Raw genomic sequence first — 23313 nt, 5'->3', positions numbered from 1 at the left:
GATGTGCACAGCTGGATCATTTCAAACTGCTTAGTCAAATCAGGACATGCAACATCTCACAGAGGCCTTTTATTGCTTGACATTTTTATTGCAGTAGAGTAATAAATCTAAGTTTGACTCTCTCATGACATGAGATTGCAAATTCTTTTTGTGGACTGTCTCAAACTAATTGCTATTAACAGACCCGGACTCAAAGAAAAACACGAAACACCTGCTGTGGATGTCAAACGTTACATTAATATTATGTTTTAGGTTTCTGAAACCAACTCAGAGTTCGACTACGTTCAGACTGCAGGAAAATCCGATAGTTTTCTCGGATCAGATCCTTGGGACAGACCGTCCATCCTGTCAACAGATCGGATTTGGTTTGTCCAGACGTCACCACCAAATACACCTGCTGACAAAGCGTACAGTCATCGGTCAGTTATATCAGCTTCACGGTCTCATCCCGTCAGCACCGTGTGCAGAAGATTATGAAACAGAAGTCTTTCCAGTGAACGGATCAACCTTGAAGAGAAGAAAGCGGTTTCTAATTTACGGCCTGGGTCTCTGACCTTTGACCTCTTCACGTCAACACACAATGGCACACGTTCCCTCGCCCGGATCTGGTCACATCTGACAAAAAAAAAGATACCGTTTAACACAGACAGGAAGTCGCCAACGTTCCTAAACGAAAGTCTTCAGTGACAGATCGATGAAATAAAATGATTATAAATAGATAATTAGCATATGAATGATGATAAAACCAACTTCATTTACTTTCCCAGGACACTTGGCCTAAATGGTGGACAGAGACAAGAAGCGAGGACAGTGTGCAGGTTAAAGGTTGTGCACAGATTATATAATTAAAAAGGAGTCTTAACAAAACTGAAGTCAATTCCAAAGAGCTTTATTTTTTATTGTTTTAATGACCTACTGATATGACAGGGGTGACACTTATTAATATTCTGCTGATATGTTGCAAATAGTGCATTTTATTTCTACGATCAAATGCATGGCAATTAGTCAACACACCCAGTGCTAATTATAATTACTGTTGAGGACAACGTTGTAAAAGAGGTCAAAGGTAAACAATCCGAGTTATGACACTTTATCATCGTCGCGATTCTTAGAAAAAACGTTTTCTTCAAAGGCACTACTGTATATCAGAAAATAATCATCTGACGTGTGGTCGCTTGCACGCACTCCGACTTCCCAGGTTACTCCATGATAAACAAAATATGAATTATGAACAGCTCGTTTTTAAGAGAAACAATATAAACTTTGTACAAAATAGTCGGAGCATTTCTTGCCGTCTGACAGCAACAAAGGCGTGAAGGTTGTTCTGCTTTTGTGCGTCTCTCAAAAACAAAGTGGATTTGTGTTTATCGTTAATTTACATTATATTCAGAGCTGCATCATTAAGACATCGGGCCGTAAGGTTTCGTTTTTTTTTTTACATCGTTATACTTTGATATTAAAATATGTTCTAAATGCCTGCTTAGAGGATAATTGAATGACTTTCCTCTGTGCACACGTAAACATACATAAACAAAAACAAACATTCTGCCTGTGTATTGTAACAAAGCTTTCAGCTCGTGGACAATCATGTGTGATCCAAGTTTCAGGGTTTTCTACAGAAAAGACATCAAAACAGGGATTTCCCATTTACAGTAACAGAGAAACATTAATGTGAAAAGAAAAAACAATCTCCCTCAATCCCAGACAGAGCTGTTCACTTCAAAGTCACGTCGAGCGGAACATGTTGGAGCACCGCTAGCTGCGGTGCGGAGCAGCTTCCACGATGAACGACTCGCTGTGCATGCATTAGTGTGAAGACCGAGGGGTTATACAATACTTGTCTGTGTGCATACATGCAAGTATTAACCAATGCAGGTGGGATTTGTAGCTTTTTTTTTTCCTTTCTTTCTGTCTTTCTGTCTTTCTTTCTAGCTGCCTTCATTAAGGAGTGTTGTTGTCCCAAAGCTCAGTAGCACAACGTAGAAAAGAGAAGACCCAGAGTTCAAAAGGCGGGTGTGGAGGGACACAAAACGGCCAACGCACACGCACGCACAGATTAAAGTCGTTAATGACTTCTGTGACGGCACGACGACAGCACTGTTTTACCAGGCGACGTTATCAGACACGAAGCAACGAGGTTATTACTAATAACCAAGCAGAGAGAGGAAGAGGAGAAGATGAAGGACGTGACAAACGGCGCTGAATCACACACGGACGAGTTCAGCTGGAATAATTCAGACGTTCGAGGAGGTAAAAACGCGTTAAACTGCGCTGACGCTGGAACCCGGTGGAGGTTCGGAGCGGGACAACGCTTCGACGAGTTGGTCCCCGTTTTGTTTGCGGATGAACGCGCACAAACACGCAAACACACACAAGCACACGCAAGCACACACGTGACCTCCTGACTCACAGGCTGACATGATCTTCAGGCCGTTCGACTGATTGAAAGCTGCTCCAACAAAGTTCAGCGGAGAAGAAGACGGATCACGAACAAACACGGATGTAAATAATGCACAATTAGAAATATATACAAAACCAAAATAAAATTAAAAATCAACTTTTGTTTGTGAGGAAGAAAAATGGCTCAAGCAGAGAGACGCTGTATCCTGGTGGGGAAACATACAATCACATGATGGACACCGGTGACGTGTAACAGCAGTGTGAAGACCGACGTGGAGCCGACGTTTAAGGGATAAAACTCCCCGTTCAAGTTTTAATTAACATTTCTTTCTATTCTTCCAACAGCAGCATTCAACTACTAATTTGAATTAAACCTGAATTGAAAAGTGGGATTTTTACTGGTGGATTTATTTGAGCTACAATTCAGCTGTATATTTAAGTTAAAATACAAAAACAGGATAATTAGATGTACTGCGATTAAAGCACCGACAGAATGAAATTGCAAATTGCAATTAAATGTTTGGAAGATGAATTCGATGTTGATTTGTGAGACAAAAAAAAAAAGTGGCTTCATTCTTCCATCGAGAGCAGATACAGATATATTTAAACACATATCAGCCTATGATTGTTGGATGAGGTCAAGTTACTCTTCCACACGTATATCAGGAATAATCCTACTCAGTTCTACTTCTATGCGTTTCCATTTTGGCACTGTTGTACTGACCCGAAGAGGAAAACAAGTTCTCAAGCATCACTTTCATACGCTTTTTTCAAGGCTCGTATGAAGTACAACATAATGCGAAGTAATGTAGCTTACTATAGCCGGCATTAGACATTTAACTTATCACTTCACTGGCCCCAAACACAAGAAACAGGTCAACATTTTGGAAAGTTTTCTTTTCTCTTCTTTGTTTTGCCGCTGAACTTTAGATGAGAAGATTGAAACGACCCTCATGCTGAATATGAAGCAGGAGTTAGCAGGCGGTTAGCTCAGCTGAAAGACTGGAAGCTGGAGGAACCCTTTTTACATTTCGGTACCCAACAGGTGGATTCTTGTTTGTTTAATGACTTTAAGAGGAGAAATGTAAAAAGGTTGTTTTGTGGTTTTATGGGGAGTTACAGGCTAATTGCCTTCCGACTCCTGCTTCATACGTGTTTCATATACAGACACAAGAGTGGTATTGATCTGGTCGGTTGTACCTCGGATCCCTTTTTGGCACATTTGTACTGACCCGGCGCTGGTGTCAGTCCGGGCAATTCAAGCCAAGCTAATTGCCTGCAGGCTCTGGCTTCAGATTTCTCATACAGACATGAAAGTGTTTCTGATCTTCTCATCTACATCTCTGCAAAAAAAACAAATTAAAAAAAAAAGAAAGAAAGAAAGGGAATGAGGTTATTTCCCGAGGTTTCAAGTTCACATGTAAAATAAACAACCTTGACTCCATGTGAGGGAAGGAGGCGTGCAATCAACTCTGAACTGCTGTTTTTATAACCGGTTTATACGAGCTACGTATGGAAGGAAAGAATAATGTGAGCATCGACGAGCATTATGACCTCTAAGTGTCCTTCGGAGAGCCTTTCAGAGGAGTCTTTGTATGACAGCCTGCCAGCAAACAGGCTAACGGGGTTGGAAACTGCTGACTGTGCAAACAATGGAACATCAAGTGCTTTCTGCTTATGGCCATAATGACTGATGTGAAAAGCACTGGATGGAAGAACTTGTTGGTTAAAAGTCAAACTTTACCGCGTTAAATTCACCTCAGATCCGTTATGAAAAAAAAAAAAACCAACAACCTGTCAGCAGCTCATAACGTCGGACATATTTGCAGAACTGACTGCGACATACAATCACGTGAAAAAAAACAAATACACAGGAAAAAGCAGAGGTGCTATTTTCAGTGTGTGTTCACATGTGTGTTTACGTAAGGCAGAGTAGAACCAGATGATAGCTGGAAGTGTTTTCCTTTTTGTTGGGGTGGGGGTGAGGGTGGGGGGGGGTACGTTATCATGGCAAGCGAGTGACGAGGGGGACACGTACGCACGTCTCGGTCCTGCTGGAAGACTCGTGATCCGTCTCGACGCTCCTGTGTTTGTCCGGGGTGGATCTGGTTCGTGACACTTCAGCCGACGAGCGTCTCAATCAGTCGTCGATGTCCTCGTACACGTTGTCGTCGAAGGGCCGCACCGGCGTCGGCTGTATTCGGTGACGGGAGTACTTGAGCTGAAGAAGGTCTCCTACCTCGCTGATGACGCTCAGCGCCTGCGGAGACATTTATATCAGGGAAAAAAGCTGTCAGGATGAAGGGCAATATGCGGCTGCGGCAAATGTAAATTCAGATTTTCATGGAAATAAAAACACACCAGTCTTCGTAAGATTAAATCACAAACCCGGGCCGAAACGGAGAAAAAACACTGAGGTGATCTGTCACATTTTTCATTCCTACATCTTGTTAAAGCAAAGAAGGTCATGAGTTCATACAGATGTGTCTTCCTAACAGCAGCGAGTTTTCCTCCACCCGTCCATCTCTCATCTACACCGGCTTCATCCTGAACAGGGTCGGAGACACAGACTGAATATAAAAGTGTTCGTAGCGTCTGACTCAGAAAAATGGTTCCGATCCAGAAGTGTCTTCAGCTGCAATACCAGCGAGTGCCACTAGAGGTCGGCTCCAAAAAGCCTCCGGCTCCATAGACTCCCATTCAACTTCTCTCATCAAATCCAAAGTGAATAAAATGTGTCCATCAGTTATCTCGGTGTTGTTAGCTAAAGTCACTCCTTCTTATTAGTTTTCTGGAGGTCCATCTGAAAATAATCCCTCATTCATTAGAAAAGAAGATTCAAGAAGACCTGTTTTTGGGGGCGTGTCTGTTTGATTGACAGGTCTGTGGTGCAGTCAGGTTCCAGCTATCGGCGGGCGGGACGTAGTATCGTCCAAATATGGTCACGTCCCGCTCCGAACTAGCCAAACGGCGCCGGCCGAAATCTGAACTCGGCTTCATAACGGCCGTTGACAAACCAACAGGTGATGTCACTGCTGCTGCCTCATGTACACGATCCATCAGACAAACAACCGCTCACGCTCACATTACAGCCAACGTGGGATCTACAACCAAACCGACACGCAGACGAAGCCGGAGTCAAAGTGACGGCAGATCACTGAAGACTGAACGTCTGCTGAAGGCTGCCGAACTCGTGTGTGTGTGTGTGTGTGTGTGTGTGTGTGTGTGTGTGTGTGTGTGTGTGTGTGTGTGTGTGTGTGTGTGTGTGTGTGTGTGTGTGACGAGCTCACCAGCGGATAAAAGAAACACACAAATCAACATGACACTTCAAAGCCTGAGAGAGTGATACGGAGAGGAAAGCTAACGGAGAGACATTTGAACATCATGACAGATAAAAGCTCCACAACGCTCCCACTCCTCGTCTGCTGCTGATTTACTTCCATTTCGTTTTCTTTTTTTTTATGCTGAAGAAGAGAAACAGGAGTGGATGACACGGCGGTCTGTATCTACACCAACTGAACCGCCTGAATGAAACGGGAAACCTCCACGAGAGACGATTTCATCTACTTTGAGTTAAAAGAAAAGAAGAAAAAGGACGGGAGGAGGTTTGAGACTGGAAGTGGAGGAGCGGGTCAATGAAAACCGACAGGATGGGCGGAGCCGGACGGTTGGAGAGCAGGTCGACGTCGGCCTGCGGAGGGACGCCCGACCGTCGGCTTCGAAACTCAACAAGGACTTCTCCTGCTGCTCCGCTGGTCCCAGAGCGACAGCAGGGATGTGAGGATGTCCGCCGCCGAGCCGGGAGTTGACTCAGCAGGTCTGAAGGGACTTCGTTGGAGGTCACGACAGATCTTACCGACGTCCCGCCAATCACAAGACAGTGTCTGCACCCGCTGGACGTCCCTGCTTCCCTTTAATGTCTCCCGGCTTCCATTCAAACAGCTCAAAGGTCATTACGGTGCTTTGGAACAGGAAACCCGAACTTTACAGAGACTAACTTAAAAAATAATTTAAAAAAAAGACATCAGCCCAGACAGGAACCAGAATATTATCATTTGCACACTTCTGCTCTTTTGTTGGACTCCTGCTAGCTAACAAGCTACATGCTGGAAGACTGACAAAAAAAACTTGATGCGTGCACGAGTCCAGTAATTAGCCGGAGCTGCCGGGAACTATAACTCAGGAGAAGTGACACAGCTGAGTTCAGCCGGGCTTGAGACCAACAAGTCGGACTAATTAGAGGAAGTCGAACAACCAGGAGAGTTTTCAACTGAATACAAACGATTCCAGCCGGACTTCTTCTGCTGCGTGGCAGCGAGACGCGACTCCACAACACCAGTCAACAGCAATACAAAAATATACTTTTATACTGCAGCTACCGGTGCTGCAATACAAAAATATACTTTTATACTGCAGCTACCGGTGCTGCAATACAAAAATATACTTTTTATACTGCAGCTACTGGTGCTGCAATACAAAAATATACTTTTATACTGCAGCTACCGGTGCTGCAATACAAAAATATACTTTTATACTGCAGCTACTGGTGCTGCAATACAAAAATATACTTTTATACTGCAGCTACTGGTGCTGCAATACAAAAATATACTTTTATACTGCAGCTACCGGTGCTGCAATACAAAAATATACTTTTATACTGCAGCTACTGGTGCTGCAATACAAAAATATACTTTTATACTGCAGCTACTGGTGCTGCAATACAAAAATATACTTTTATACTGCAGCTACCGGTGCTGCGATATAAAAATCATGTTTTGGAGATGTGTAAAACAGAGAAAAGCTGCAGGTGGATCCTGTGGAAGATTGTGAAATCTCTTTCATTCAAATATTCAGTCCTTCTTCTCTCAGTATGTTCTCATCATTTTCTGAATCAATGTTAAAGAGACATTTTTAAGTTTCTCTTCTTTCTAACAACATGATTATTATTTTGGATTATTATTATTATTATTGTATTAATGATTATTTACCCCGTCCAACATTTCCTTCGAGTGCGCGGCGGAGATGCAGAAACGCGCCCGCGACTCGATGATGGGCGTCGCCGGGAAACCAACGACCACCACGCCGATGTTCCTCTTCAGCATCTCCCTACCGAACGCTCTACATGGACACGAGGAGACACAGAGGACACGAGGAGACACAGAGGACACGAGGAGAAGCAGAGGACAGGAGGAAACACGAGGAGACGCAGAGGAAACATGAGGAGACGCAGAAGACAGGAGGAAACACGAGGAGATGCAGAGGACACGAGGAGACATGAGGAGACACAGAGGACATGATGTGAGGGCACAGTGCAGATTTCATCAAGACAGAAGGAGAGAAAAAAAAAAAGGTTCCGTACATCCAAGAACAAAAGAGAAACGGGAGGTTGAGGATGTCATGAGTGATGGCCGTGTGCCGTTTGGACCAGTAACATCTTTTTAAAGCAGTCTTTTAGGCATGAAGGGTATTTTCACATTTGATGTGGTGTTTTTAGTGTGCAGAACTCTCTAAACAATGACAATCACATACAGGTCAGTAAAAAGGAAACAAATAAGTGAAAACAGCTAAATAAAATATATATATATATATATATTTATAATACAAATTTTAATACACATTCAAAAAGAAACCAAAACAAACAAATAGTAATGTAAAATCATTTTCATGTTTTTTTTTTTTTAATTGTTTTTCTTCCTTTGGTTGAGGGTGGGGTTGATGTCACTTGCCAGTTGTGAACAAACGTAGTTAATGAGCTTGATTGTTTACAGGCACATTTATCTGTCCTGTTGTTTGACCAATTATCTTCTGACATCTGACTGAGCTCGTTATCTACTCAATGGAAGATTACGTGGCTTTCTCTGATTGGACGAATACGGTGGTACGTGTACATCCTCATAAACAAAACAAAACAAAACAAAACAAAATCTTGACTGAAGGGGCACTTTGGAGCTTTTTACCTACTCCATCTCCATGGCAACTGAGAAACCATTTACTGAGGACGAGCGGGAAATATAGTTCAGGAAAAAGCTAGTAGGAGGGTCTTATTGGAGGATTTTATTTTTGTGAACATCACGCTCACTAATGAAAAGAAAGAGCAACTGTAAGACTTGTATAGAGGATGGAAGTCTTACGAGACATTTTTATCAGGACAAAATATAAAGACTGGACATTTTCCTTTTGGAAATAGTTTCCTAGATTTCGTGTACATTTAAAAAAAAACATTTTTTCAAAAATAAACATGAATCCTTTTTTTTTTTATTATTATTGTTTTCCATTAAAAGTATCAGCATTTATGAAAAAAGATGAAACTGGCCTCTTTGGAGATAAAAACATAGTGTAACTTAAAAGTAGTTATTTTATTGCAATTACAACTAAATCACTCAAGATTTTGTCATTAAACCTCAAAAGCTGATATTTAATCATCTAATTCATCACGTCGTGGTTAGAGGTTAACATCTACGAGCATCGGTCGGGTGCGGCGTCGGCGTCTCACCCTATCTTGGCGGGCATGTAGACCATCATGGGTACGACGGGAGAGTCGTTGTTGCCGTAGATGATGAAGCCCATTTCTCGAAGCCTCTCCCGGAAATAAACCGTGTTCTCCGCCAGCTGCCGCACTCGCTCACAGCCTGCGATGATGAAAAGAGGTTCAGAAACAGCAGCTGACAGCGACGTTAACCACACATGTTCTCGGGTCATGCATATTTAATGAGCACCCGGGTTGGGCTGTGTGCGGACTACTTTTTACTGGGTCACTTAAATAAGAGTATGTTACACGTACATTATATCACATGCTGATGTGTCATCATCGATTAATACATGTGGTTAAGTATACAAGTGCATTATACATCCTTCACCTCCTCTCAGGCGAATTTTCTGCTCAAAGTTAAAAGAGAGATGCTGAAAACAAAAACCCACTGCGTTTCAACAACAATCTATTTGAACTGTCAGAGCAGAACAGACTGCTCTCCTACTCAGGTGTGTTCATTCTTTATGGATGTTGAAACACAAAGGAAATTATTCAGCCCTGGATTGATGACGCTTTAAAAAGATGAAAAAGATGGAAAGAAGGCGGCTGACAAGCAGCTGAAGACGACAATGTTCACGAGATGAAGGAACGTCTGTTGCAGCACCGCGGTGAGATCATGTTTTTACTTTCTCTCTGGTGGTTTTTTTTTTTTTTTTTTTTACTTCTCCCAAAGGATATCAGGAGATTCGCTTGTTTTTGAAAAGCTCTTTTTGCATTGAACACCAGATGAGTATTTTCACTAATGTAGGTCCAACGGTCTCACAGAGAACTGATCCACACAGAATAAAACTTATCATGGACTGCCTTTGTAACAGTAGACCCAAATGTCATGCTTTAATTTCACAACCGTTCACAATAAGCCGTAAAGCTTTTACTCCGTGTACAATACAATACTTTAATTAAATCTGTTTTACAACTTTACAGGACCTCAGTGCTTCTTTCCAGGCTGCTTGAAGCCCACAAGGAGTTACAACCAATTTGTTATGTGCAGGTTGGAGATGTCTACAGTTTGGAGGTCAGGTTTAGCAGTGAACAGTGAAGGAGATGGAGCCTTGGAGGTCCAACTCCAAATGCACAAGAATAATAAAAGGCAGATTAAAAACTCTCAGAGGACCATAAAGGACATCTTGATACTCTTTGAAACAGGGTTACTACAGTATTTTGGTGTATCGTCGACTCTCCTCTTTGCAGAACAAGTGGTTGAAGAACAGACTCCTGACTGTCCTCGAGCCTGTCCTCCCTTATACTAGTGTGCGCTGACACCTAGTGGCTGATGGTGAGAATTACAGCGGCTGATTTTGGCATGAAATAAATCCTGTACAAACCGATTAGGGTGAATGTTCCCTCTAACTCTATTTTCACCTATAAAAATGTTTAAAACGATAATCTTGAGGATTTTCATTTAAATAATCTAAAAAAAATCTCCGTTGTCCACTGATCATTCAGTGACAGAAGTAACGCAACAAGAGCTCCTCTTCAACTCTAACTGTCAACTGACTGACATCACGCAGGTGAAACTGTCTGGATATCTGGAGAGTGAAGTCTTCAAACACAGCTGCAATTACCGCTTCCCACCATAGGTGCCCTTAAAGGAAACTAAAAGAGATTTTCCAGATTGTGACTTTAAGTTGTCAGTTCCTTCATCCATCTGCAGAGGAAAATGTCTGACCTTACCACAAGCTGCTCCTTTTACATGTTTCAGCACCTTATAAAAGAAGCATTTGATGGGGAAGGTGTTGTACTTTTGGTTGGGATGTGTAGACACCAAAAGGACGGCAGTGAATCAGTGTGGCTGAGTTCAAGCACAGACTCCTGCCGTCACTCTGCATCCTGGTGAACATCGCGTCACAATCAGTGAAGGCCTTCAGGGCCAAGTTACCGATGCTTCAATAAGAAAACATTTTTATACGTCATGAAAATGTAAAACAAAAACGAAAGAAAAAAACACAACATCGTCGCCCCAACTCTGCGCTTACCTATCGTTGTGCCGTCCTCTCCCATAATGCACTTCATAGAAGTGATGATTTGCTCCACCACAGGAGGAGACATGGAGGTGGCGTAAACGGCGCTGTGGGAATGGGAGCGCAGGTACTCGATGAGCTCCTGAACCGGCAGATACACGGGAGAGGTGAGTACACATGCAGCGTCACATCAGGCATGAAGATCTACTGTTTGTTTTAATGACAGCCACAGCATGCAAGGCAGAAGCCGCAGCTGCATTCAAATCATGAACAGTTGGTCAAAATAATTCAAACAGATACCTACAATCAATTTTAAACACAATATTACACCAGTAAATCTGACAAAAGTATATTTGTAATAAATATGACTGAAGCGTAATGCTCAGCAAACTAGAAAAGCTCAATCCAATCCAGTAAACTGAGACATCCAGGTCATCAACTTGAGCTGCTGTACATCCTGCGATTAGATGACACATTTCTGGACCAGTGATTCATAGCTTTCTTTCCAAGACTCCTTTTTGTTTTGTTTAAGGTGTCACTATCTCATGATGAACTGATGAGAAACAAGAAGTTGTTTGGATAAGTGCTGATGGGGAGTCATATAATACACGAGAAATTCACAGCCAGGCTGTAAATCCACATTGTTCTGATGAGACACATGTCACTGTAAACTCTGATCTCAAAGAGATAAAATGCTCAGTCGGCTCTGGGCTGCTGAACTAAGAAACTGTCTGTGACTTGTGAGCTTCATTTGAACTAATGCTGCATTCAGAGAGTGGGGAAGTTGAGAGCGTTCACATGATGCGTTTGATCCGATAAAGTGACATTATCTTAACAAAGTAGAAATGAGTTGAACGCTCTCTTGACCTACTGACACGATTTCTGTCACGTAGTCAGTGAGTAGCGAGACAAATATATGAGCGTAATTGCAAAGTATCGCTTATCGTCAAAATACCCTTCTCTAATTAATACAACCGAATATAACCATAATATAACTAACCATTAAGTGACTTAAATTTTGCAAGTGTATCTCCTTTCACCACTGATGTTGCCATGGCGATGACCTCAAACCTACTTCCTGGAGCTTAAAAAACAACAACAACAAAAAAAACTCCTTCTCGTCGGATATTCCCGGTCCGACAGGCGTTCAGGTGTATTTTCCCACTCTGAGGTCAGAACATTCCTACAGGAACGCAGAATTATTCTGCAGGCCAAAAAAAAAAAAAAAAAAAAAAAAAAAATCCCAAAGGCAGAGCCCATAAAATATAGCCGGTCCTCCGATCCTCACCCGTTTCCCTGCGATGTATCCCCCCGCAGCACCGAAGCTCTTGGTAAAGGTGCCCATGATGACGTCCACATCGCAGGGGTCGAGGTCGAAGTAATCCACCACGCCTCGCCCCCGTGGACCCAGGGCCCCGATGCTGTGAGCCTCGTCTAGGTAAAGGTAGGCGCGGTATCGCTTCTTCAGGGCGATCACCTCCGGCAGCCGCACTATACTCCCCTCCATGCTGCAGGGAGGAAGCAGAGAGACACGGGGAGTTACAGGACACGCTGTTCTTTCATGAAAGCCTTTCTTTGTTTGTTTTTTTGGTGTAAGCTCAATGAGGAATGAACAGCTGTCTGTCAACACGGTTCACAACTACACCGACTTTATATGTTGCTTCAAATGTGACATAAGAAGGTATGAAAACAACAGCGTGGGCCTGCACCTCGTAGCTGCAGATTACTACACAGTTGCAGGTTTTTGCAGCAGCCAGTCAGCCAGAAAAAAAAAGGTTTAGCCACCCGAGCACTGAATCAGCTGTCAACCGACGGTCCCGTCTCAGGACTGTTGATCCTGCTGAGCCTGATGGAACGAGCTGCTTCTGGAAACCTGTTTTTGCACATGCTCACTCTCATTTCATCTTTTTTCCTGATATCTGTTATCTATAAAACAAAACAACTAGTTTAAACAATCTGACTGCTTTGGAGTTGTTACATTTCATAAAGCTTAACCTGTTTTTCCTCAGCACAGAGTTGAGCAGAAATCAGCTGACTTGGGATATTTGCCAGTTATACATATTTGATCAAACTGCTGCTTGTGCAATGTTGTACTCATAGGGAGTTGCCCACTTTAAAATCCTCATGATTTCCTTCCTAGATTCAGTGTCGTGCTTGAGGCCAACAAAACACAGCACAACTGGAAATGCTGCAGACACGCTAGTCTTTGTCTTTGCACTGGTAGCATAGAGCAGCTCAGAAGGGAAGAAGAGAAGGTGATGTACAGAAAGTGAATCAGATACCTGTAAATGCCCTCGACCACAATGAGGATCTTCTTCCAGGGTCTGTGAGTCCGGGGCTGCCCGTGAACTATGGCCTCTCTCAGCAGCTTCTCCAGGCTCTGCATATCTGACAGTTATTCAAAATGAAAGTTGTGGCAGCGTACGCACACATGCAGTTTGTTGTCAGCTTCTTCAAAAGGAAAGTGAGGAACTTGCCTACAGTTTCAACACATCCTCAGACAGAGTGAGGCCAAAGTGCTGAATATTAACCGTCATAGTGACTGAAATCATTCTTCTATCTATTCAGTTGTAGCTGAAACTATTAGCTGCTAATCACCCAGGTATTGTACTTTAACTTTTTTATTATTATTTTTCATTTAACTTTTACTCGACATTTTCTCTTTAGCGTTACAAAAAAAATGAGCCAGATAAATTACCCTTCAAATCTGGCACCTACAAATCCAACCAAGATAACAGATCATCTCTGTTATCCATGTAGCTGCAGCTTCAGTAAAGCCAGTGGAAAATGGTTTTTTACAACTAATTACACACACAAAGATTTTTACCTTATAATTCATGCATCCCATGGCTATTTTATTTAAAAAATATATGAATTGTATTGCATGAACATTATGTTTATCTTGAAAGAACATGTTTACAAAATGATGATAGATTTTAGATGAGAGATTTAATTTTTCAGCAGCAAACTTATATTTGGAAAAGCACAGATGGCACCAATAACATTACAAGTAAACCGAGAGATGAGCGAACATGTAAAATACCAGGACCATAACAACAAATCTGTGAAATGATCATTCATTTCATTAATTACCTCTTAGCTTTCCATCTTAAAATGTCCTCCGTAAATATAAATATCTGTCGCTTGTTTTTTATCTGAAGTATTAATATCTCAAGTGAGTAAATATCAATCAGACAATCAGAACAACGACTGAAAATGAAGGCGACCACTTTAACTGAAACAGACTTAAGTGTGGACAGAAATAAATAAACAGCCCGATGTGTTATTTCCTGATAGGAGGACCCGTCTGGGACTCACTGTTGTGTTTGAAGACTCGGATGGTGGAGCCGGACAGTCGGGCTCCCAGGACCAGGGAGGCGTGGTTCAGTTCATCACTGACAATCAGGCATCCCTGCAGGACACCAGACGTAAGTTCATGATTAATAACTCAGATTTATCAGTTGTTTGGATCATCCGAGACAGAATTGCACCTGCACTTAAAAATCTGTTGAATACATGTTATTTAGCGGCTGCTAAGCGGGCAGAGCTTCATTTGATGTTTCTACACCGAGAACGCTGTTCACTTTATATTAAACCCAATTGTTACTATACTACTTCTGATGACTTTTTTTTTTAAACCAGCGAGTTTGCATCACTTCACAAGAACAAAAAGCGTTCGGCAGTCTCCCACTCGCCACTCTCTCTTTTTACCTGCCAAACAACATCAGCAGCAACGTGACAAAACAGACGGCTCTGAACTCTTTGTTATGTTTTCACCACCGATCGCTTCAGCCAGCAGGAAGCGTTTCCTCCTGATACGAGCCGGAGGGAGGTTTTCTGGGCCTCTGTGCGTTCGGAGCTATCGGTGACCTGTGATAGCCCCACGTTATGCAATGTTTTTGTTATAGACTGTACTCAATAACTAATAACAAGGCTGGGTATCAATTCACTTTGGCACTTATTTAATAGCAGACTAAGGAAAAAACAAATCAGAAAGGGGATCAGGCTGGAAACAGATAAGAAACTGGGAAAAGAAACATGTGCATCCAGAAGAAATCACAGCTTGGCGGTCTCACCTTGCCAGCCAGAGCCGGTATGTTCATGGAGTTGGTTGCGAAGCCCATCCCGAATGCCATGGCCGACTCCACGCCCAGGAACTTAGCCACCAGCTTCTCCATCTCTTCGTGTCTGTCCAGGTTACCTGAGGTGCACACACAGGAAGTCGCAATACATAGATATCAATGAGATTTCAACAGGAATCTATTATTACAGAGACGGGTTGGAATCACTTTTACTTTCTTTCTTGCCAAGAGTTGGAAAAGAAGAACAAAACACTCGTATTCAAAGTTAACAAACACCAAAAGTGAGAGTAGGAATTTCCAAAAAAGCAAAAGCAACATATTTCCCCTGAAGATGAACTTCTCCTTCTGAAAGTACATCAATTATTTTTTTAGCAGCAAGTTTATGATAAAACTTCCATCAATCTCTCAGTCAGTCTGTCTCTCGGTGTTTACGGGTTATCTGTTGTAATGTATATTTAAGGCATCAACACAGTCTGGAGCACAAACTACAGGCGTGGACATCCCAGTGTGGGCGGAGCTTCTCCGTAACAGGTCTACTTTATCAGGAAGACTCTGGCAGCCAGATGGCCTCCTTCACTTCCTTCATGGAGATCTGGATCTTGTCAGACGTGCTTCTTATCGATTCATCAAAAAACAAGAAAGTGGTATAAAATAAATAAATAACAGATATTTAGTTTGATAAGATGGAGGACCAAAGGAAGCAAAAAATATGAACATTTAAGAAGCTGTAATAAAAGAAAGAAACCGTTTCATTTTTAAAAATGACTAAAACTATTGATCATTTATCAAAATAGTTGGTCATTAATTTTAGTCAATCAACTAATTGATTCGTCGACTAATTGTTAATGGTCTACACACCGTGTGTGTGAGTGTGTGCGTTGTGTGCGCACATGTTGTGCGTGTTGTGTGCGTGTTGTGCGTGTGTTGTGCGCGCGTGTTGTTTGTGTTGTGCGTGTTGTGTTGTGCGTGTTGTGTTGTGCGTGTTGTGTTGTGCGTGTTGTGTTGTGCGTGTTGTGTTGTGCGTGTTGTGTTGTGCGTGTTGTGCGTGTTGTGTTGTGCGTGTTGTGCGTGTTGTGTTGTGCGTGTTGTGCGTGTTGTGTTGTGCGTGTTGTGCGTGTTGTGTGTTTGTACCGATCTCCTGCCTGGTGCTGGCGACTCCGACTCCGTACTTCCTGGTGACCCGGGCTGCAGCGTCAGCACACCGACCGGTGTTCTCAGCGAAGCCCAGGTAATTATAGGAACCCAAGTTAATGACGTCCTGCAGGACCCGCCCGGTGTACCTGCAGAAGATAAACACACACAGGGAGCCATCAGAGGGAGGAGGCCGATGGTTTTGGAAGCGTATTGCTGTAATTAACATAAACGACACAGATAATTAAAAACCAGTGCGGCGAAAGGCCGGATAGCGACAAAGCGCTCTTTGATTCTCCGGTGTGTCCGATCGCCGTCCCTCTCAGCCCGTCGTCGTCTCAAGATACAGTACCGGATATATAACGCGTGTAAAAACTACACGTGACACCCAAAAGGAAGAAAAGAAAAGAACATCCGTCGCCGCCGTCAGTCCCGACGGGAACTCGCTTCAGGTTCATCTGCTGTTTACAAAGAGACCGATTTGCATTTCAAACTGGCTGCAGACCGACGCTGATGAGATCCGGTTCTCTGGTGTTTACTGCCGAGACATCAGGAAAGACAGGCCTTCACACGCTGGCCTTTCTAGGTGGAAGACTTAGGTATGATGCAATTTACAAATATGCTGAACTATGATGTCAGTCTATGTGAACTCGCTATTACCTGTACACAAGACACACAGGTGGACGGGGGGGACGGGGGGGGGGGGGTGGTGGACGGGGAGGTTACACCTACAACATCATTCAAACAGGTGCAGCTGTGAGCCGAACGTGTCCAGGGAGGGTTGCTTTAGCAGTTTTACAACAATACTGTAGGAATGACTATTGACAAAATTAAATAATTATGTTTTGATAAATAACCATAATTAAGTGGTCAAAGACAACTCTTTTATCATTTCACGATTTGATGATGATATTTAGTCTGATCTCAGGATATCAGCACAACACCGATATATTTGACAGCTCAATGCTTCATTGCAGAAAGTCATTTATCAAACAATAATTCCAAAACATTTGCTGCTTAACCGAGAGGATTTTTAGCATTTCTGTTTTACATCACACTTTTAATCTGAAATTAGCACTTCTGTACAGCATATACACAGATACTGATGTATCTGAAACAAGCTAATAGTAACCTGGATCAGCGTAGCTCTATTCTAAATGATCCTGGTTTTTGTCCTATATGATCCCTTCAGTGACTAATAACAAAGGCAGGAACCACGATATAAACTGAAACTAATGCTTGCTTGAGTATTAGCCAGTCCCTCCAGGAAATCACAATCTTCAGATTTCAATAATTAATGCAAATAAAGCAATTTCCACAATATGTGCAGGGCCTTGCAATTTTGCAATGATTTTTTTCTGCAAAAAGTTCACTATATTACAGCAGAAAGTAAAGCTTTTCAAACAAAACTCCCTTTATGAACAGAAATAGCTCCTCGTTTAGAGTCAGCGAGGCTCTTCTTCATCTCATCATCCAAACAAACCGCATTGTGGCTGACCGGAAAAAACTGGAACGCACTTGGTTTTTAATGGGAAATGCAGTCTTATGATGGGAATAAAGAATATATCAAACCAGCTTTAACACACTGCGCCTTGTTTTGTGCAGACAGAAGGCCGATGTGTTGAATGAATATGATTTAAAGCTGACGTATTGTATATTTCAACCACCGATTGTTTTGTAAATCTACGCCACTTATAAATCTTTTGTAACTTCAAGTTCAATAACTCATTTAAAAAAAAAGATTTAAATATTTTTGTGATGTTGAGTTTGCTAATTATCATAGGAACAGATTACATATGACTCTTTATTAGGTAGTGTTAAAAAATGTTCACTAATTCCAGCAATGTTACTGCAAAAAAAAATCCACTTAAAACTAAATCGCAATTTTTTTAGAAAAGCTGCCGCAAAAAAGTATTTATTTCTGATTGTAACAATCCCAAACAGCTGTGGAGGGACTGATTAGCTCTGTAGCTTCCTGTTGTGCCCCTGAATTCCTCGAGGTTAACTTGCAGATAACGATATTTACACACTTTGAGGAGAAGCTTTGTCTCACTCACTCAAAAGTCCAATTGTAGTCGTGGGTGGCCCGTTCCATCAGATCCATCTTGGCTCCCGGGACGCTGCATATGGGCCGGTTCCAGTTGTCTCGTATCCGCATGTAAAGGTTTCTGGTGTAGAAATTCTCAAAATCCTGGTAGAGTGGCACAAAGTCCTGCACATGGATGAACAGAGAGAGACGCACAATAAGAAATGTACAGAGTAGCGCATGACCGGAGGGGAAGTGGATGGAGGACTTTCACTGGTCATCATTAGTATTTGTTTTTACGTGTTATAAAACCAGGCAGCAACTTCAAAGAAATACCAGGAAAGAAATGAATCTGTAGAGTTAAAACCTTTAAAAAGGACATTTAAACACACAGAAGTCCTTTTCCTCGGTTCTTGGAGGAGACGTCCTCGGGGTGATTTAATGACTTCCCCACGTCTAGCCCACAAGCTTCCTTTCCTCAACGTAACGAAATACGTTCAACAATGGGCTGCACTATGAAACATTACGAAGCACGCTGAAAACAATCTGAGTGGTAAGAGACACGCTCTGAATGTGCTCCATCACGGAGGAAAATGCAATCTGAAGTATGCACATCGCACTCTGCAGAGAAGAAGAATATTTCTGGCGGAGATGTCAGGTTGGCGTCCTTTGCGCACATCCAGTTTGAAGTTATACTCCAATTGTTTGCGATATCAGAGCCTGAATTTGATGTGCTGGTGTTTGGAGTAGAAGCTCTGCGGTGTGCAAATATCACGGTGGTTCATTCTGAAACAACAAAGCTCATCTTTCCGTTTGTTGTCACCCACGGCAACCGTCCCGTCACCGGGCAACGGATTAGAGCTCGTCGTCCCACGTCGGATCCATTCGACACCTGAAACGGGTAACGTGTGTGAAGACCGCATGATGCATGCGAGTGCTTCGACTGCTGCCTTTATCAGCTGACTGTGTCCAAAGAGTCTCTGAGTGTGAAGGAAACACCAGCAGGATCGTTACTGAAGACAAACCTGCCTGTCTCGATGACTGTTGTCCACCTGTTCCTGCATTCATGTTGTTATTTTGATCTTTTCCTGCTTCCTTTAAAAGACTAAGTTCTCTCCTACCTTCTGCTCCTCCTTCTCTCTGGCGATGTGGCACCTCTCGATCTTCCAGTGGCGGAGGAAGTCGCGGAGGTAGCCGAAGATGGTGAGGATGCCGTAGCCCATGTAGGTGAGGACGGCCACCAGCATGGGCGTCTCTTCGAAGGACTCGATGAAGGGACGGCTGTACAGGCTGGCGTGGCGTGACGCTGCGTGGACCTGCGCAGAATGAGAAATCAGAAAATGTACGGAAACAACATGAATGATTTGGATGTTTAAAATCTAAATATGATGCAGGAAATATGCACTTATCTATGAAAAAAAAAAAAAAAAGCCCAATATCTTGTAATGATGGCTGTTTCATAATCATAATTAAACAAGGCTCAATCTGCAGCCTGCAGAGTAACTCACTCCGTGCATGTGCATCGGATGATTCAGAGCTTGGAATCATCAGGTTTTAACATTTCTTTACTATCAATGTAACTCATTGACTGTTGTCGGTTTCATACAACAGCACACAGCAAAAAGGAACTGGTAATGGCTAATTCGGCATATAAATCTTTTTAAAAATATAAACAAAAAGGTCACATGTTGCCACCCACAGTGCAACATGGGAGCTACGAGATTCGGATCTCAGAACAAAAAGCAGCACGTCATTGCATATTAATGTCCCCTCTGGTACGGGCCTCTGAAATATTGTGCTTATCTGTAGGCTGCTTCAAAACATCCTGCACACCGTTTGATTATTTAATATATCAACAATCTTTCAGTCTTCGTGTAGCATTCATACAGACAATGTAGTTTGCATACGGCATCCAGTGCATGCAACAATAAAGCATTCGGATTTAATAAATTACAAAAACTTTAACCAAGAGGTCTCAGTGAGGACATTGATAATACAGGTGCTTTTAATTGCACTATTTAAAAATAAGGCCTGAATGCAAGAAAGATTTCACCATTTGTTCTCATTTTAAATGTCACTAATTGAAATTTAAATACCTCAATAAAGTATATTTTAGTCGCTCGGCACAAACCAAGTAACCGATGTGATACTTTGAAGATGTTGAACAGAACACTTCCTTTACATTTATTCAATTTTAACACATATTGTACAAAGTGTTGAAAGAAAGGTCAAATCTGACACTCAGGATTCGATCCCACAACATCATGATTGCTTTGTTTATTGCAGTGATCTTTGTTTGGGGTGTAATGCGTTAACTCTCCTTATCATATGTGTTCCTGAACACTTCTAAGTAATCAGTCAATCTACATCAAGTTAACCAGAAACTATGTTGAGACACCGATGGAGGTTATAAAAGGCTATTTTCCATTATCCTTAATATCATTTTTATACACAAAAACTACTGATGGAGAGAATCATTCTTACATTAATTGATCATTTAAAAAGTCATTTTCAGCAGTATTGTTTGGCTGTTCCACAGTCCGACACAATGACCACCATTTCCATGTTTACAGGTCTCGTTAAGACCTTAAATGGAGGAAAGTGTCATGTTGTCTTTAGATAATCTTCTGTTATGCTTGGCTGAGGTTTGTGTAAGAGATTTCTTTGCAGGCAAATTGCAAGTGGGAGGGAGATAAGCCCACAGTGTTAGGTTCTGGTCCAGCTGTGCACTAACTATACAGAAGGAAAACATCGAGAGGAGAGATTTGCAAGCCAAATAAGGGACGGGCAGGCATAGTTTTTTTTTTCTCTATCTCGATAAGCAGATGGACAGAAAGAGAAACAGGCATTGTGCAACTCGCTTCCCCATCGTGCTGGTCGCAGCACTCATGGCTAATAGGCACTACATGTGACCAGTCATGCTTCTCTCACTCTCAAATACCTTACAGAGTAGAAACACTGACATGTGCATGAACTCTGATCAGCTGAGCGTCGGTCACCAGGCGCTCGGTTTCTTACCAAGCCAGTGTAGCAGAAGGAACTCGCTGCGTTCTCGCCACCACAATGTCTACCGACGAGACAAGAAACAACACTCAACCTATTTTACTCAACAATCACAACTAGAATTGTTTTAGAGAGAAAAAAAAAAAAAATCTAAGACATATAACAACACTTTGTGTCACAACATATCTGTGAGTCTGAATGTGTGTGACTGCATCTGATCACAGAGTCAGAGGGGACCCGTTAATTGGGACAGTTACAGAGGGTGCACCCAAGGGTGGAAATTCCATTAGCCCCTTTGGAAAAACCTGTTTTCCCAGCGTGCATTTAGTCTCAGTGGACAGCTTGAAGTGAACAGGTGCACTGCTTCAGCGCCTCCTTGGTCACTAAACTCTTCGCAGTTTCAGTCTTGCTTGTGAGTGTTTGGAATTTTTTCAAACTTTTACTGCCACACATTTGAAACGGTGAGAAGACTGCAGTCGATACAGAACGAGGTGAAACGAGTCCAAAACAGGGAACATTATAGTCGTGTTTGAAATAGGAAGGAGGAAGCCAAAACACCAGAGGAAGCACACTAATACAACAATCAATGAAGGATGCAACCCTGCAAAGTCCATTCTATCTGACACGCAGAAGGATGTAAACTGTCCCAAGCTGCTGGACTGGTTCTGATGATATGTGCATTTAAAGTACTCCATAAATTGTTTGATCAAAGTCAGACACTTGGCCAAATGTCGTCTTAGAGTTGACACACTTACTATTCACTAACCAGGGTTACAATTCACTCACACCCGCCTTTATGTTAAACCACATCCCCCCCCTTCAAAACTGCTAAGGAGGCAGCGGACAGCAGCACGAAGCCTATTCAGAAAGTTTAGATTTTAAAGAGTGCACTTGCAGCTTGGTGCAAATATTATTCAGCCGAATTAAAGTCCGGGTCGTAATGACTGAAACGAGTAGTTTGATTCATCTTTAGAGGGAGTATGTGACGGAAGAAATGAGCAAACACTCTTTAAACTAGACTATTTTTAATGGAGTTTGGCGTTTACTCTGCACAAGAGTGGGGAGGCTTCAGCACTCGATGACAGCAAATTGTCCGATTAGCAGCAGCCGGACTCGGTCAGCTGCCTTCGTGTCACATCCTAATAACACAGGAGTTAACGGAAATGTCAGCATCGCCCGGTTGTCCCGGGTCCCACACAGTAGACGCTTCCCCGGCTTCACCCACCTCTGCGCCCCGTCCCATCCCGGGCCTCACCTCCTCCTCGTCGGGGTGGTGGTGGTGGTGGTGGTGGTGCTTGGGCTGCCGCTCATGGTGGAGGCTCTTCACCAAGCCGTTCCTCTCCGGTTTCAGTCCGTTCTTCACCCGCTGACACACATCCCCGTTGGCCGGTTTGGTCGCGGGGCTTTCAGTCATTGCTGGGCGGTTGTGGAGCGGCGACGGTAACTCGCATGCAGGAACACGGAGGCTGCCTGCGGTGCAACGCGGTGACAGTATCCGAGCGGACAACGTTTACAAACACACGCTACAAACTATCTCACACGCTCACGTAGTACACACACACACACACACACACACACACGCGTACACACACACACACACACACACACACACACACACACACACACACACACACACACACACACACACACACACACACACACACACACACACACACACACACACACACACACACACACACTGTGAAACCTGGAAATCCAGACGTTGAACACCGGAAATCAACGCCCCGTAAACCATCATATCAGTGCCGGCCGGAGGGGCGGGGCCACGTGCTGATAAAGTGGCGTGGTTTCAAGGACGTGAACTTGATTTTTCCACTAAAAGAGTTTATTAGGTGAAAAACAAACAAAAAAACAAAACCAATGTTGGCGGCATTTACAAGAGTCAGGAAGTAGACTAATGTAAAAATAATACAAAATAAAAATGAATCATCTCAAATTGAAAAGTTTGAAAAGAATCACACGTGAATTATTTTAGTGGAACAAATGCCTGAATATTTTGTTGAAAAAAAGAATATTGACATTTAAACTTATATTTGTTATATCAAACCAACTCGCGCAATCGCCCCTGTAATCTCAAGGAGCAATGATCCGTAACTATCTCATCTTTGGAAATTACATTACAAGTTATAAATATTTCAAAAATAAAGTCCGAATTTTCAA

General features: G+C 42.6%; 1 protein-coding gene across 2 annotated transcripts; it reads right to left on the bottom strand.

Annotated features, from left to right (window-relative positions):
• Positions 1-873: 873 nt before the first annotated feature.
• LOC138633481 (serine palmitoyltransferase 2-like) lies at positions 874-22823 on the bottom strand. Of its 2 annotated transcripts, none has more exons than XM_069719731.1 (12): positions 22358-22823; positions 19251-19445; positions 18161-18315; positions 16104-16252; positions 14967-15091; positions 14209-14302; positions 13173-13278; positions 12179-12398; positions 10906-11032; positions 8894-9029; positions 7389-7518; positions 874-4660 (listed from the first exon to the last, which is right to left on the bottom strand). In XM_069719731.1, the coding sequence occupies exons 1-12, from the start codon at positions 22544-22546 to the stop codon at positions 4541-4543; spliced, it is 1746 nt and encodes a 581-aa protein (XP_069575832.1). In that variant the 5' UTR covers positions 22547-22823; the 3' UTR covers positions 874-4540. The 2 variants fall into 2 exon arrangements, with proteins under 2 accessions (XP_069575832.1, XP_069575833.1); XM_069719732.1 differs by having other exon boundaries at positions 22388-22823.
• Positions 22824-23313: the final 490 nt, after the last annotated feature.

This window comes from Brachyistius frenatus, unplaced genomic scaffold (assembly GCF_029030835.1).
Source record: "Brachyistius frenatus isolate BFR_SWC_R1_liver_20210118 unplaced genomic scaffold, ASM2903083v1 Contig_222, whole genome shotgun sequence".
Classification (NCBI taxonomy): Eukaryota; Metazoa; Chordata; class Actinopteri; family Embiotocidae; genus Brachyistius; species Brachyistius frenatus.
The sequence above is the reverse complement of the archived record's forward strand: the minus strand, read 5'-3'. Positions and strand labels throughout refer to the sequence as shown.